Source organism: Stenella coeruleoalba, assembly GCF_951394435.1.
Source record: "Stenella coeruleoalba genome assembly, chromosome: 16".
Lineage (NCBI taxonomy): Eukaryota > Metazoa > Chordata > Mammalia > Artiodactyla > Delphinidae > Stenella > Stenella coeruleoalba.
Genome location: NC_137162.1, coordinates 4,575,089 through 4,589,965, shown reverse-complemented (window position 1 = coordinate 4,589,965; position 14,877 = coordinate 4,575,089). Strand labels below are relative to the sequence as shown.

General features: G+C 51.8%; 1 protein-coding gene across 2 annotated transcripts in view; it reads left to right on the top strand.

Annotated features, from left to right (window-relative positions):
* PTPRE (protein tyrosine phosphatase receptor type E) overlaps positions 1–14,667 on the top strand; it is a 165,163-nt gene extending 150,496 nt beyond the window's left edge. For both annotated transcript variants that reach the window (XM_079899727.1, XM_079899726.1), the window contains 9 exons: positions 2,747–2,882; positions 3,159–3,308; positions 3,632–3,725; positions 4,699–4,775; positions 5,962–6,096; positions 9,149–9,274; positions 10,149–10,315; positions 11,705–11,840; positions 13,922–14,667. In XM_079899727.1, coding sequence (XP_079755853.1) covers positions 2,747–2,882; positions 3,159–3,308; positions 3,632–3,725; positions 4,699–4,775; positions 5,962–6,096; positions 9,149–9,274; positions 10,149–10,315; positions 11,705–11,840; positions 13,922–13,996 — 1,096 coding nt within the window. In that variant the 3' untranslated portion in view covers positions 13,997–14,667. The remainder of the gene's footprint in view (positions 1–2,746; positions 2,883–3,158; positions 3,309–3,631; positions 3,726–4,698; positions 4,776–5,961; positions 6,097–9,148; positions 9,275–10,148; positions 10,316–11,704; positions 11,841–13,921) is intronic.
* Positions 14,668–14,877: the final 210 nt, after the last annotated feature.

Genomic DNA, 14,877 nt, shown 5'->3' with positions numbered 1-14,877 from the left:
GTGGATGCACGGTCAGAACCCGAAGGTGCTGGCCAGATCTTTTCTCTGCCCCAGCCCAGGGGCTTCTGCTGTGCCCCTCATTGCCTAGGCTGGGAGGTTTGGGGGTCACTGGGGCGGGGGGGAGCGCCTGGCGTCCTGGCCGGGGATGGAATCCTGGATCTGCACCTGGGAGCTGAGCAACTACACATCAGGTGAGGTGACACCTGTAAGAGTCCCGTTACCTGGCCCTGCACGCTCCTCCCAGCAGCTGCACTGGAGGGGGTGGGACATGGTCGAGCCCCGCTTGGCCCCCTCGAGGCGGCAGCCCCTGTTCTCAGACGCCCTGGAAGCCATTTCTGCCGAACACCCGTGTGGCAGGTTCAGAGCACCTGTGTCACTAGGTGCAGGTGCCTTTGGCCCCTGGCAGGGTTGTGATGCTCAGAACGGCCCTGTCTTTAACAGCTGGAAACCAGTGTCCAGTCAGCGTGACACCCAGTGAGCAGGGCCCTTCTTCCTCAAGCCTGGACAGCCGGGCCACAGGCCTGGGTTCCTGCACGGGGATTTCTGAGAAACCCCGCAGAGATGCGGGCCCGCGTAGCCGAATCGGTGGGGTCGACGCCGGCAGCTTGTCATCGGGTGGAGAGTTTGAAGGGCCCTTCGCTGGAGCAGCGGCTGGCAGGGAGCTATGTGCTCAGTTCCCGTCAGCTGCAGGAGGCCCCCGGCTGTGCTCTGGAGGGCAGGGGATGAAGAAGCAGCCTCTGTGGCATCAGGGGCGGCTGCGGGCAGCTGTTCAGTGCTGTTCTCTTCTGATGCCTCTCGATCCACCGTGCGTGTGAAAACTCAGTATGCGGCCCTCCCCTGCTCCCCTCTCCCTCACCACAGGTGCCCCCAGCAGGTGCATTTGCCCTTCATCTTGGTTTCCATCCTTGGTTCCCCTGTGGCTGTGAATCTCAGCCTTTGCCATTGAACACAGAAGTAGTCTCTCGGGGTAATGCTTTATTTCCGTGCCGCCAGTGCAGGTCCTGGCCCTCCCTGCTGCTCTGTGCTCTGCCCCCCGCGTTTTTGTGTGCATGGAAGGGAAGCCCTTCTCTCGGGGTCTGCTTCCCTGCAGAGCTGAGTTCCCCTGCAGGCAGTTGGGTGGTCTGGGTGCTGCCTGCAGGGGGTCACGTGGTGACAGCAGTTCCCACCAGGAGTTCAGGCCAGCCAGAGTCCCCCCTGGAACAGGGAAGAGGCTCCCGTGGGCTGGCAGCCTCCGGTCTCGGGGCGGGGGGCGGACCAGACCTCCTCATTCCTCCACGTTCATCTTCACACAGGGTCTCCTGGGGCTCCAGTATGTGCATCGCCTGGGGGTGGGAGGTTTCTCGATTTCCTTCTCTCTCCCACACTCACCCTCAACGTCTCCCCCTTAATCCCTTAAAAAGAACCCACTGCCTGCCTGCGGGCCCTGTACAAACAGCAGGGAGGGTCTCTAGCTAAGGCTGTGAGCTCTGCACCAGCATCCAGGGCCCAGGAGGGAAAGAGCGCCGGGCCCGGGGCCTTTCCTCTTGGAACCGTCGCTTTCCCTGCTCCCAGGTGCTCCCCTGCCCTCTGCCCCGCGTGCACCTGGGCCTCCAGTCCTCTATTTCCTGGTCCTTACCGCTGACCTGTTGGGTGGGGCGCCTTTAACTGGTCCTGCACCTGATGATTTTCTCTTACTTTGCGTTTGTGAAGAACCAAGGCTCCCGAAGGGGCCTCTCCTGTCTCGCCCGCTTCCCCTCCCCTCGGTGTGATGAGCGGGGAGTCCTTCCAAGGGCGAGGGGCTTCACTGTCTGTCCTAGCACCATTCTGGAGACTAATGGTCTGGAAAGAGCGGTACCACCCTCCCCCCAAAAAGAGGAACAGGCTGGGGGACTTCATTCATTAAGTTGTGAGCCTTTTCGTTTAAAAGGTCACTGGGGCTGCAGGGGCCAGGGGGGAAAGCCCCGTTCGGCCAACTAACCCGACAGATGCCTGGGCCGCCACGTGCAGTTCTGGTCGACGCCGCACATATGAGTCTGGGCCATTGGGGTTTATTCGTCCAGCGGATGTTGGCTGAGTCCGTTTGTGTGCCCCCTGAGCCCTGGGTGTTGGGGAGACACATATGGACGGCCTGCACTGGCTGGTGGGCGTCTAGATGAGACAGGTGGGGTGGTGGTGGGGAAGATGTCCAGAGACTACTGCGGGGACAGCGCTGGGTGGGAAGGAAACCCGAACGCAGGAATGGAATCGGGCAGCTTCCTGAGGCGGGAGACCTCTCCGTGGAGCCCCTAAGGACCAGCTGGCCCCAGCCAGCCCGGAGGTGAGGGCTGGGATCCCAGACAGAGCCCCCATTTGCATGACCTTGGCTCCAGGGCCAGCAGACCTGGCCTGGGGTTCTCCACTCTTATGAAGAGCCTGGAAAAACCATATCAAGCATGACAATTAAAAATCCAGTTACACAAGTGAGAAGGAGAAGATGACATTTGGTAATAGAGGAAAAATTACCTGTACAACTCACCCGAGGCTTAGGACACAATTTCCAGGCAGAGGGAGAGATTTGACGTCTTTTCACTAAGACTGTGGTGCCCTCTGGTGGCCTCGCGTGGATTTGCTCCTTATTAACCGAGGAAAGTTTGCGTTCAGGGATGAAGTGGAAGTCTCTGTGGAGGGCGGGGTGTCCTCCGGTCCAGACTGCAGGCGTGTTCCGAGGCCCCGTCGTTCATTTCGGGGAAATGTGACTCACGACTTGGCGTCTTTCTTTCTCCCCAAGCGCGGGCGTGGGCCGGACGGGCACCTTCATAGTGATCGATGCCATGATGGACATGATACACACCGAGCAGAAGGTGGACGTCTTTGATTTCGTGTCCAGAATCCGCAATCAGCGGCCTCAGATGGTTCAGACGGACGTGAGTAATACCCTCCTCGGGCCCAGCTGCCCGTCCTGGTGTGCGCTTCGCACAGCAAACCCAGACGCCCCAGGATGTGTGCCCTCTCCCCAAGATGGTGCACGCAGAGTGGTGCCCGGCAGGGAGAACGTCCTCAGTGACGCCCGCTCTCACGCTGCCAAGGCCATGGATGCTCGCTTTAAATGGCCATTAATCTGACTCTGCCCCCAAACCCCCTTCCCTTTACACAAAGAGAAGAGAAGGGCCCCCTTGGAGCCCACCTGCGTCTCCCCGCAGATGCAGTACACGTTCATCTACCAAGCCTTACTGGAGTACTACCTCTACGGGGACACCGAGCTGGACGTGTCCTCCCTGGAGAAGCACCTGCAGACGCTGCACGGCGCCACCACCCACTTCGACCAGGCCGGGCTGGAGGAGGAGTTCCGGGTAGGTGCCGACTTAAGGGCCACCTCTTACACGAAGCTGCTTTCAGTTGCTTCCCCCCCGATTGACCCCAGAAAACGCAGGGGAGCCGTCCTGCCCGTGACTTCCGAGGGAAGAGTACTGGGGACTTTCAGAGCTTAGCAACCACCTGTGCAGTGGGCGTGTCGTGCATACACTTTTATTTCCCAAGACTCAGGAAGTGTCTGGAGAAGCAGACAGCTGTTTCCATTGAGCAGGTGCCGTTGACGGTAGAGCTGTTAGAAGGCTGAGGGGTCTCTCGGGAATGTCCGGGTTTTCACTGCACGGCTGTGTCCTCTTGGCCGCAGAAGCTGACAAATGTCCGGATCATGAAGGAGAACATGAGGACAGGCAACCTGCCGGCCAACATGAAGAAGGCCAGGGTCATCCAGATCATCCCGTGTAAGGCAGCCCGGGCCGCGGAGGGGAAGCCCTTGAGGCAGGCGTGATCGGGCTGGTACCCTCTGGCTTCAGTTGCTAAGAAGTCATTGCCCACCCACCCCTGTAAACCAGGGGTCAAGGGCAGGATGCCCTCTGGGAGCTCTGTCAAGTGTGGGGAAGGCACGAGTGACCCAGACAGTCCTGTAGGTGTCAGGCGAGCAGCTTGTGACCTGGACTTGGAGGCAGGAGGGGAGGACTTCCTGGAAGCGGTGAGATTCTGGCCTGACTCTGCCTCCTGCTTCTGCATGTCATCCAGTTCTACCCCGAGCCTGGGCAGAGGCATGAAGCCCCCCGTACACTGAGCAGGGGTCCTGGCCCAGGATGTGTAGCAGGACCAAACTCAGCTGAGACCTTCCAGGAAGGGGCCTGGGGACGGGCGAACCATGGGCAGGGTGGCATCGGGCACTGGGCTGCCCGGGGTCTGGGGGCCTGCGGGAGCATCAGAGGAACCTGGGGGGAAGGGGAGGGCACCCACCTTGAGGGGAAGAGGACGCCTCATCCAGACGTCCCCTCCACCTCCCCGCCCGGGCTCAAGCGCGGGCAGGAGCGGGTCTCACGTGGACCTGCCCAGGCAGGCAGTGTGTGGGCTGAGAAAGTCCGGTCTTTGCGGCTGTGATGTCCCGGGCCGGCTACTCTTTTTTACTCTTTAAATTTTTACTCTTTAAATTTACTTTAATGCTTACGTTTTGGTAGGAATTACCTCAATTATGACAAATGAGAACGATAAGTGGATTACTTTAGAACTTCCCTGGTAAAACACAGCTTCCTGGGCCACTTGAATTAACCTATTTTAGAAAGTAAACCTTCCTTTGAGTTGACTTTTTTTTAGTGATTTTATCCATAAGTTTTATGTCTCGGAAGCTCCTAGCAGCATGTTCAAGTTTGCAAGGCAGGATGGGGTTGGTTCTGACCCAGGGGACACACTGCTTTGCAGATGACTTCAACCGCGTCATCCTTTCCATGAAAAGGGGCCAGGAGTACACGGATTACATCAACGCGTCCTTTATAGACGTAAGTGCAGCGGCCCGGCCCTGCTTGTGTGCCTGGAGAGGACGCATGCTCTCTTCATCTGTAATCACAGAGACTCTTGATCAACTTGCTTTCACAATCAGAAAGGATGGACACGCCCACAGAAATCGAAACCATTTCATTAGCAGACACTTGCTTAAAGAAAATGAATAAGGAACTTTGGAAATAGAGGATGTAGGTGTGCTGCTAAATAATTTGCTATTTTTCCATTCTGCTTTTTTTTTTAAATTTATTTATTTATTTTTGGCTGTGTTGGGTCTTCATTGCTGCACGCGGGTGTTCTCTAGTTGCGGTGAGTGGGGGCTACTCTTCATTGCGGTGCGCGGGCTTCTCATTGCAGTGGCTTCTCTTGTTGCGGAGCATGGGCTCTAGGTGCATGGGCTTCAGTAGTTGTGGCTCGCGGGCTTGGTATTTGTGGCTCACGGGCTCTAGAGCGCAGGCTCGGTAGTTGTGGCGCACAGGCTTAGTTACTCCGCGGCATGTGGGATCTTCCCGGCCCAGGGCTCGAACCCGTGTCCCCTGCATTGGCAGGCAGATTCTTAACCACTGCGCTACCAGGGAAGCCCTCCATTCTGCTTTTAACACGTAGTGACTTCCCTTTTCCCTCTCTGTTGCACACCACCTGCTATCCGTGCTTGCACGCGCTTTCTCTCGCATGTGCTGTGCGTGGACAGCACGATTGTGTTTAGGCCCAGTCTTAGGCTGCTTCGTGCATAGCAGAGTTAGCTGATGAATGGGCAGGAGAGAGCACAGCAGCCAAGTCCGTGCAAGGGTTTTTGTTTGCAGATGAGAATGCTGTGCCAGGGGTCACTTGGGCCCGAGGGGAGGACCTGGGACTTGAACCCACTTCCTCTAACTCCATGCCCAGGCTCGCTGCCCCACTGCGATGCTAACTTAGCTGTGACGCATCCAGACATGTTAGAATCAAAGCCAGCCCAAGCAAGGGGTTCATGATACCCATTCAGAGGTGACCTGGGGCTGAAGGGGGGCTGTCTAGCTTGGGCATCTCGACCTGTTTTCTGAGCGTGTGCCAGCTGGATTGGCTCAGGCCCTGGAAGTCTGGAGAATACTGTCCCTCATCCGGCCCTGGGCTGTCCTATACTCACATGTCCCACGGTGGAAATGGGTTGGAAGGAAGTCGGACTTTAACCTCTGCTCCCATTTGAAGGGCTACCGGCAGAAGGACTACTTCATCGCCACCCAGGGGCCCCTGGCGCACACAGTGGAGGACTTCTGGAGGATGGTCTGGGAGCGGGAGTGCCATACGATCGTGATGCTGACCGAGGTCCAGGAGAGAGAGCAGGTCAGGGCGCCGCCCAGCCCACCTGTGGGGCCGTTAACACACACCAGGTGCAGCCCACCTGATGTGACTACCTGTCCCTTGTGAATGTCTCACCCGCTGTCCTCTGTGAGGCCAGGCCACAACCACTGAGGAGGGGGAGAGGCTGGAAATGGAAAAGGTTTTATTTCATCACCACGCCCACCACAAGTTAATCATAACTACCCACTGGCTTTATTCTTAGCCTACATTTTATTTAACCTGGCTTGAAATTCTGCCATCTTGTGTTTGCCACAAATACAAATTTGGTCACAACCTGTTGAAGAAAAAGACATTTATTCACTTTTTTTTGAACAGAAAGACATAAGTATTGATATATGTACCTAATTAGTATAGTTCTGGTAAAACTGAATGAGTTAAACATTTGTTTTTTCCCAAAGATCCATGCATGGCCTTCTTGTTTTGTGTTTTTTGTTTTTTGGTTTTTTTTTTCGGTATGCGGGCCTCTCACTGTTGCGGCCTCTCCCGTTGTGGAGCACAGGCCCCGAACACGCAGGCTCAGCGGCCATGGCTCACGGGCCCAACCGCTCCACGGCATGTGGGATCTTCCTGGACCGGGGCACGAACCCACGTCCCCCGCATCGGCAGGCGGACTCTCAACCACTGCGCCACCGGGGTAGCCCTGGCCTTCTTGTTTTTATTTAATAACGTAATAAACAGTCACAAACCCACCATCCAGCTGAAAAACCAAACTTTTGCCAATAATGTACATTTTTCCAGATTCTCCCAAGAGGTAACCACTGTCCTGAATTTGTGTTTTTTGATTTCTTTGCTTTTTAAAACCAGTTTGGTTGGGATATAATTCACATACCATACAATTCATCTTTCTAAAGGAAAAGTGGTTTCTAGTATATTCAGAGTTGTGCAGCATCACTAATTCCAGATCATTTTCATCACCCCAAAAAGAAACCCCATACCCACAAAAAAATCACTTACCCACTTCCTCCCTGTAGTCCCTGCAGCGACAAATCTACTTTCTGACTCCATGGATTTGCGTCTTCTGGACATTTCGTATAAGTGGAATCATACACGTCTTCTGTGATTGAGCTCTTCCACTTAGCGTAAATGTCGTCAGGGTTCATCCGTGAATCAGTTCCCCGCTCTTTTTTACTTTTTATTTTATAAATATACCACATTTTGTTTATTCATTCATTAGTTGATGGATATTTGCGTTGTTTTCACTTGGGCTATTATGAATAATGTTTTGAACGTTCATGGACAGGTTTTTACATGAATGTTAACTTTTAATTTCTCTTAGGTAGATACCTAGGGGCAGAATTGCTGGGCCATATCATGACTATATTGCAAACTCATATCACTTAACATTTGGAGGAACTGCCAGACTGCTTTCCGAGCAGCTGCCCCGTGTTGCATTCCCACCAACAATGCACAAGGGTTCCATTTTCTCGCCATCCTCATCAACACTTATCATTATCTTTTCAATTAAAGCCACCCTAGGAGATGTGTTCTTAGCTTTTTTAAAAAATCTTTTGATATCACGTGTGTGTATTCCTAAAGAAACAACTGTTTAGTTTTGTCTGCTTTTGAACTTTATTCAAAAGTTGACTTGGGGGCTTCCCTGTTGGCGCAGTGGTTGAGAGTCTGCCTGCCTATGCAGGGGACACGGGTTCGTGCCCCGGTCCGGGAAGATCCCACATGCCACGGAGTGGCTGGGCCCGTGCGCGTCTGGAGCCTGTGCTCCGCAACGGGAGAGGCCACAACGGTGAGAGGCCTGCGTACCGCAAAAAAAAAAAAAGAAAGTTGAGTTGGTTTTTCCACTCAGAATTATGCATTTGATATTCTCCTATGTTGCTGCCTATAACTATGGCTCATTCATCATTATTTCCTTATACTCCACAACACAAACTGTACATCCTGCATCCATTGACTTTGCCCCTTCTCCTGTCATGGGCATTTGGGTTGATTCCATTCTGTTGTTTTACAAACAGTGCTGCGGGTACTTTCTTGTACGTGTCTCATGGTGCACAAGGAATAGTAGGTTCCAAAGAGACAAAATGCTGCACTGGAGAGTGTGTGTGAAAGTTTGAATTTGCAAGACATTTCCTAATGGCTTTCCAAAGTGGTTGTGGTTTCCAAAGTGGTCAGTGGGGAATATCATTCATCGACATCCCTAGGGTTGTCTGATGTCCTCATTTTTGTTAATTAAATAGGTATAAACATCATCTCTTTGTGTCCTTGATTTGCACCTCTCTGATCCCTGTGAGGTCAGGAATCACTATGCATATTTATAGAGGACATGTTTCGTCTTGTGCAAAGTGCCTGTTCATGCCTTTCACTCATTTTTTTAGTGGGTGGTTTGCCCTTTTCTTATTGATTTATAGGATTTCTTTACGTATTCTTGGTACTGATCCCTTGTTGGTTTTACGTATTGCAAATATCTCATCCCAGCTGATGGTCTGTCTTTTCATTCTCTTGATATTTTTGGGTGATGCAGAGTTAATTTGATTATAATCTGATGTTGCAATCTGCTGTATCATGGTTGGTTTGCTCTTTGGGCTCTTGTTTGTTAAATCTGTCCCCCAAAATGAAAAGGTATTTTCTTCTTCTAAGGCTTTCACAGTTTTGTTTTTGACGTTGAGTCTGACCCTGTCTTGGTTTGTTTTTATCAAGGTTCAAGGCTACCGTATATGGTAGGGCAAGTTCTACGCTGCCCAACTCCAGGAGGGGCTGGGGCATTCGTATCAGCCCAGGTAGGGTGTGAGTCAGGGATCCAGTTCCCTTTTCCCATACGGAGAACTGATTTCCCAGCTCCATTTACTGACTAGTCTCTCCTCTGTGTCATGTCACTTCTGTTCTGTATCAAAGTTGCGAATACACGCATGTCTGTTTCTGGACTCTGCTCTGTTCCCTCGGTCAACAGGCACTGGTAGCATTCACATTCGTGTTCATATGTTATTTTCTTGGTCAGACGAAATACGTTAAATGCTTTGAGAGCAATTCTGCACCAGATCGTCAAAACTGCTAGCAGCAAATTCTTTTTATGTTATACCCCAAGGATAAATGCTGCCAGTATTGGCCAACAGAGGGCTCAGTGACTCATGGAGAAATAACGATCGAAATAAAGAGCGATACCCTTTCTGAAGCCATCAGTATACGAGACTTCCTGGTCACTTTCAATCAGGTATTGTTGCCAAGCCCTTTAATCTCTTGTGGACATCACTCGGGGTCTGCTTGTCATTGTGCCAGAGTGTCCTGCTCCTTCAGGCTTTTCCGGAGCCCCAAGTTAGATTAGTATCGACGGCCAGTGAGGACAGTATGAAGCTGTGTTATCAAGTGGCCGATCTCCCATAAGATTTGACCTTGTGGTCCCCTGCCTCCTTGCTGGAGCACGGGGATGATGGGGCAAAGTGGCCAATTCCGAGAGGCGTCCCACCGCCACCCGCTCCCCAGGAGCAAAGACCGTGGCCGAGAGCAGGAAGAATGAGTGGATGAATCCACAGAGGCCTCTCTGGGGCTCTCTGCCATCCCTGCTCCCCACCGGGTCTTGGGCACTGCTCCCTGGCAAGAATGGGGATGCTGTGTGTCAACTGTGGGTAAGATGACCCACCTATGGGATTTGATTCTGAGCTCAAGGCGGTCAGAACAGTGAAACCCAGCTTTGCCCAAAGACTTGTTCTCCTCCACGCGGGTCGCAGAACGACCCAGGGCCGCTTGACTCAGAAACTCCTCGTCTCCAGCCTTGAAGGGACGTGTAGGGTCCTGGCCTCTTAAAAAAAGGGATGATTCCTGTTAGCTCCAGCAAAACTGCCGAGGATCCGTAGAGGGGTCTGGGGGGCCCTGGGGACTCAGGGGCGCATCCTCTGAGTGTCCTGTCCCCACCCAGAAGGAGGCACTGCTGGCCTTCTGCCTTAGGGTGGCCACGGCCTACAAACACCCTGACAGGGAGGCCAGCCACATGGGAGCTCTGCTGGCTGCCAGACACCGTGGCCCGAGTCCCCGGGAGGGCAGGGGAGCCTGCGGTGGGGCAGCACTGAGGCGCCCTTCCCGCCCGGCAGCCCCTGGCCCGCCAGGAGGAGCAGACCCGGGTCGTGCGACAGTTCCACTTCCACGGCTGGCCGGAGATCGGGATCCCCGCCGAGGGCAAAGGCATGATCGACCTCATTGCGGCCGTGCAGAAGCAGCAGCAGCAGACGGGCGATCACCCCATCACCGTGCACTGCAGGTGAGCGGCCCCTGGGGGCCCGGGCAGCCCTGCGGGTGGGGCGGACACAGACCCCACGCCCAGTTCACTGCTCCCAGTAGCATCATTTGCCTGGACGGTATCCTTGCCCTTCCCTTACGCACGTCACATAACGCAAATGCATAGGTGTCATCTTACCATAACACGCAGAAGCATTTGGGCAGAAGGAGTCAGGAAATGCCTCAAACACACACTTCTTTGTGCTTTTTAAGTTGTCGAAAAAAAAAAAAATTGCCAAGCACCGCTCCGACAAACCCTGAACTTGAGTCGTCTTCGTTTTGAAAGGCCGTCTGACTCTGGCTGGTGCGCCCACCCAGCACAGCAGGAGGCTCTTCTGAGCTTCTCACGGATGTCCAGGCCGGGGTCCATAACGGAGGGCCCACCGCTCCACGCCCTCCGTCTCAGCCCGGCTCCCGAGTTAGGCCCAAGGGCAGAGGGACACACTAGGGGGACCCCTGGACACAGCTGGGCGCCCCCAGCAAAGACTTTGAACGACGGCATCACAAGGGTAGAGGGTGAACCGGCTGAACCTAGACACCTGCCAGCTCACCTTTTTGCTGGGCCAGGCCCGCCTGCTGGCAGGGGCCTTGACCACCCCTGCAAAACTCTTCCTCGCGTTTGGGGAGTTTGATCTCGGGGCTGCTGATTTGCCTCCAAGGCTGCACTTCTGTTCCTTTGTCTGCACGTGTGGTTCCCACATTTTTGTGACTGCCATTGGCACCGACCCACTTCGCCTTGTAGCTAATAACACCCAGCGTGGAGGGTTTGGGCCTCTTTCCTTGTCTGGGACCCGCCTGGCGCACTTCCGGCCTGGCCAGCAGGGAGAGCACACGCCTCGGTTTCCAGTCCCTGGTGCCTTTGTAGATGTCCTTTTGAGTTCCTTTTTGTTCCCCCTCTGCAAACCCAGACTGAGCTTAACACGTGTTGGGCACCAGGGATGCAAAGGTGAAGGAGACCCACAAGGTCATCCCACCTGTGGGAAGGCAGACGCAGGGAGAGCAGCCGTAGAGTCAGCCCACAGGTGGGATTCCAGGGCCCAGAGGGCAGCCGTGCATCCCCAGAGGGCTCCCTGGAAGAGGCCAGCCAAGCCCGCCTCCATTAGGTCTGGTCTACACAAGGAAGAAGGGAAATGGTTCCACCAGCTTAAAAACTTGTAACCGGTCCTGATTCAACTCATGTTGTAATTAGGCAAGTGTTTTAGGAATTTTATGTTTGCTGACTCGTAGTCCAAAGCTAAGCTACCTATAAATGATCATTAAAAATCCAAGCTCCAGTCATTCCAGTACTGACGTGTAGGGCTTGGCGGAGGCTGTGGGAGTCCCGTGCCCGTGGGTGCGTCTGAGTATCTCATCCGGCACGTTTCCTCTGCAGTGCTGGAGCTGGGCGCACAGGGACTTTCATAGCACTCAGCAACATTCTGGAACGGGTCAAAGCTGAGGGACTTTTAGACGTATTCCAAGCTGTGAAGAGCTTACGACTTCAGAGGCCACATATGGTGCAAACCCTGGTAAGAAACCGTTTCCAGAGGGATCGAGAATGGTCTCATGTTGAATCTGATGTAGCTTCATTGAAGGAGTTCAAGTCCACGGGGAAGGAGGGAGGTAAGGTTTCCAAGAAAAAGAGCTAAAGGTTCCAGTCAGCTCACAGTAAAGCTCTACAGACCCCCTTCTTCCCTTGCGTCTGGCTGGGGTCTGTCCCCCGGGCAGGACACGTGAGGAGGGGCACACACATGACTTCAGATGGTAAGACTCCTTGGACAGAGGCACAGATGATAGCAACCGTTATGTCAGAGTGAACTGTTCCTCCAGATTCCAATGTGCATTTAAATATGTACCACGTTCAAAAATAGCACTGACGTTTCCAGTCCTGATTCTTGTAATCGATCTTCCACTGTTCGTGTGGACTCTGTTCCTTGGCTGGATCTCACTCAGCCTCCAGACACTGCCCAGGGGCCTTACTTAAGGAGTCCGTGCAATGCACAGTTCCTTCTCACGTTCTCTTTCATTTCGTGGTGAAAACACACACTTGCTGGTTTTCGGAAGCGATGCCTCTTCACCAAATTTGGTGATTGTTCTGCAACGGCAAGGTCAGCTTCAAAGGCTGTTATAACCCGTCGTTTTCCCCAAGGCTTCTTCTTTTAGCACTTGCCCTCCCGGCCCGGCCCACTCATTCTCTGTGCTAACTGGGTCCTGACTCAGGCATTTTCCTTCCCTTTCCCGTCCGGGGGCTGGGTGATCGGGTGGGAATCTTAGTAGCTGGAAGGGAGGACCCCCACCATCCATTCTTGGCTCTCCTGACAACCTCCCTGCAACCTCAGGACAGCAGTTTTCTGCCTCATCTTTTCTTCCCCTGGAAAGCCCAGCTCCTTCCCGTGATGGCTGGACTGAGACTCCAGAACGGCCAGACAGGCTAATGTTTGGCCTCTTCCAACCCAAAAGCCTGTAGATTTTTGTTCAATGGGAATTTGTTCAATGGGAATTTAGAGATTTTTGTTCAATGGGAATTTAGTCCATTCTTGGCTCTCCTGACAACCTCCCTGCAACCTCAGGACAGCAGTTTTCTGCCTCATCTTTTCTTCCCCTGGAAAGCCCAGCTCCTTCCCATGATGGCTGGACTGAGACTCCAGAACGGCCAGACAGGCTAATGTTTGGCCTCTTCCAACCCAAAAGCCTGTAGATTTTTGTTCAATGGGAATTTAGAGAAGAGGCTGAACCCAAGGTGTTGGGAAAGAAGAGGGAGGGGGATGAGGAACGCCCTTGGTCCCCCTGCTTCCCCAGCTCCCATGTTCACTGGGCCAGCAAATGACCAGGGTCTGCAAGGAACCAGACCCTTTTAGGGTAGCTGTTGTTACTTGAACCTGCCTGCCTACCATTGTGCACGCATGGTTTTCCGAGGCACACGGTAGGCTCACTAAGAAAGCCCTGCGGTGGCCATTTTCCCCAGCTCTTTCATTTCCTCTTTTGAGTGCCCGTTAGGGGCCGTGTCACACAACCCGCTTTCTGGTTCCCTGTTAACCCGCCATCTGGCTCTAGTCTCACCCCCTCAAAGAGCCACTGGGGGGTCTGGAGTCAGCTGATGTCCAAGTGTTCCAATAAGTTAACAGCCTTATACATATGCAACACAGTTTTCTTTTAAATTCTAGTAAAATTGATATAAAGCAATGCCCTTTTATAGTGTAAATTTAGGCTTAAAAATAATCTATATTTCTGTCTTATTTAACTTCTGTAGATTATTTTCATTACACTCTGAAGTTTGATGTTAAGTGTGCTCATTTTTTTTCAGTTCAAAAGTGGTTATTTTTAAGTTTAAATATGAAAACTAAAGATCTCTCACTCAGACTGTCCAAAATACACTAAGCTAAAGTTGAAACTGAACATTGACATTTTCTATGTAGAAAAACAGCTTTATTTGGAAATGTTCATGTGCCTAGAAACTAAATTATATAACAGAAGCTGATACGCAGTAGGATATACAGTATTTCAATAACTGGTCAGACTTTTTTATGTCTTCTCTTTAAAGTTTCTCCTAATTCAATTAGGCAAATTTTTTTTCATATTATTTTAATGTGTTCTTGTTTTTCTTTTTCAGGAACAGTATGAATTCTGCTACAAAGTGGTACAAGATTTTATTGATATATTTTCTGATTATGCTAATTTCAAATGAAAATTCCTGCCTTAAAATATTTTTTAATTTAATGGTCAGTATATTTTGTAAAAATCATGTTAATTTATTTCATAGTTGACATTAATATCCTCCTAATTTCTTTGTATATATTTTGTTATGCTTAAAGGCCACCTGCTGTAAAGTTATTAAATCTTAAATACCCCTTTTAAAAACTGGAATAATGTATTAAGGTCAAATAATATTCCATAAAATATATATTTCTGCTAATATCAGTAAAAATATTTTAATTTTTCATTAGATTCATATCATTTCATTTCACACAGTCAGCACCTCTAAATGTTAAAAATCTTAATATGACAAGTGTGTTTATTTATGCAAGATACTAACCACAACTTCCTTAGAAAACAGTCGAGGACTCAGAAATCGGTGGAAAATACATTTTCCTGACACTGATTTTACAGCCCTGAGCAGTGGCAGGTTTTTTTGTTTTTTTGGTTTTTTTTTTGCGGTACGCGGGCCTCTCACTGCCGCGGCCCCTCCCGCCGCGGAGCACAGGCTCCAGCCGCTCCGCGTCATGTGGGATCTTCCCGGACCAAGGCACGAACCCGTGTCCCCTGCATCGGCAGGCGGACTCTCAACCACTGCGCCACCAGGGAAACCCCCCAGTGGCAGTTTTGTGAAAGCAAACTGTTTGTGAAGATACAGTGTAAATAGGGAATTCTGTAGTCCTCAGTCTCAACTCACGTGGTTTTTCTTTACATTTTAAAGATCAGGAAGACTTTACAACCTGAGTCCAAGTCTAAAACACACTGGAGTAGTCAGTGACTATATAGTAATACTTAAAAATGCATTTATTCAAGGCTGTGTCATGCCATCTTGGCCAGATGAGAAAGATGTAAAGGCCAGTGGTCCAGTTCGCA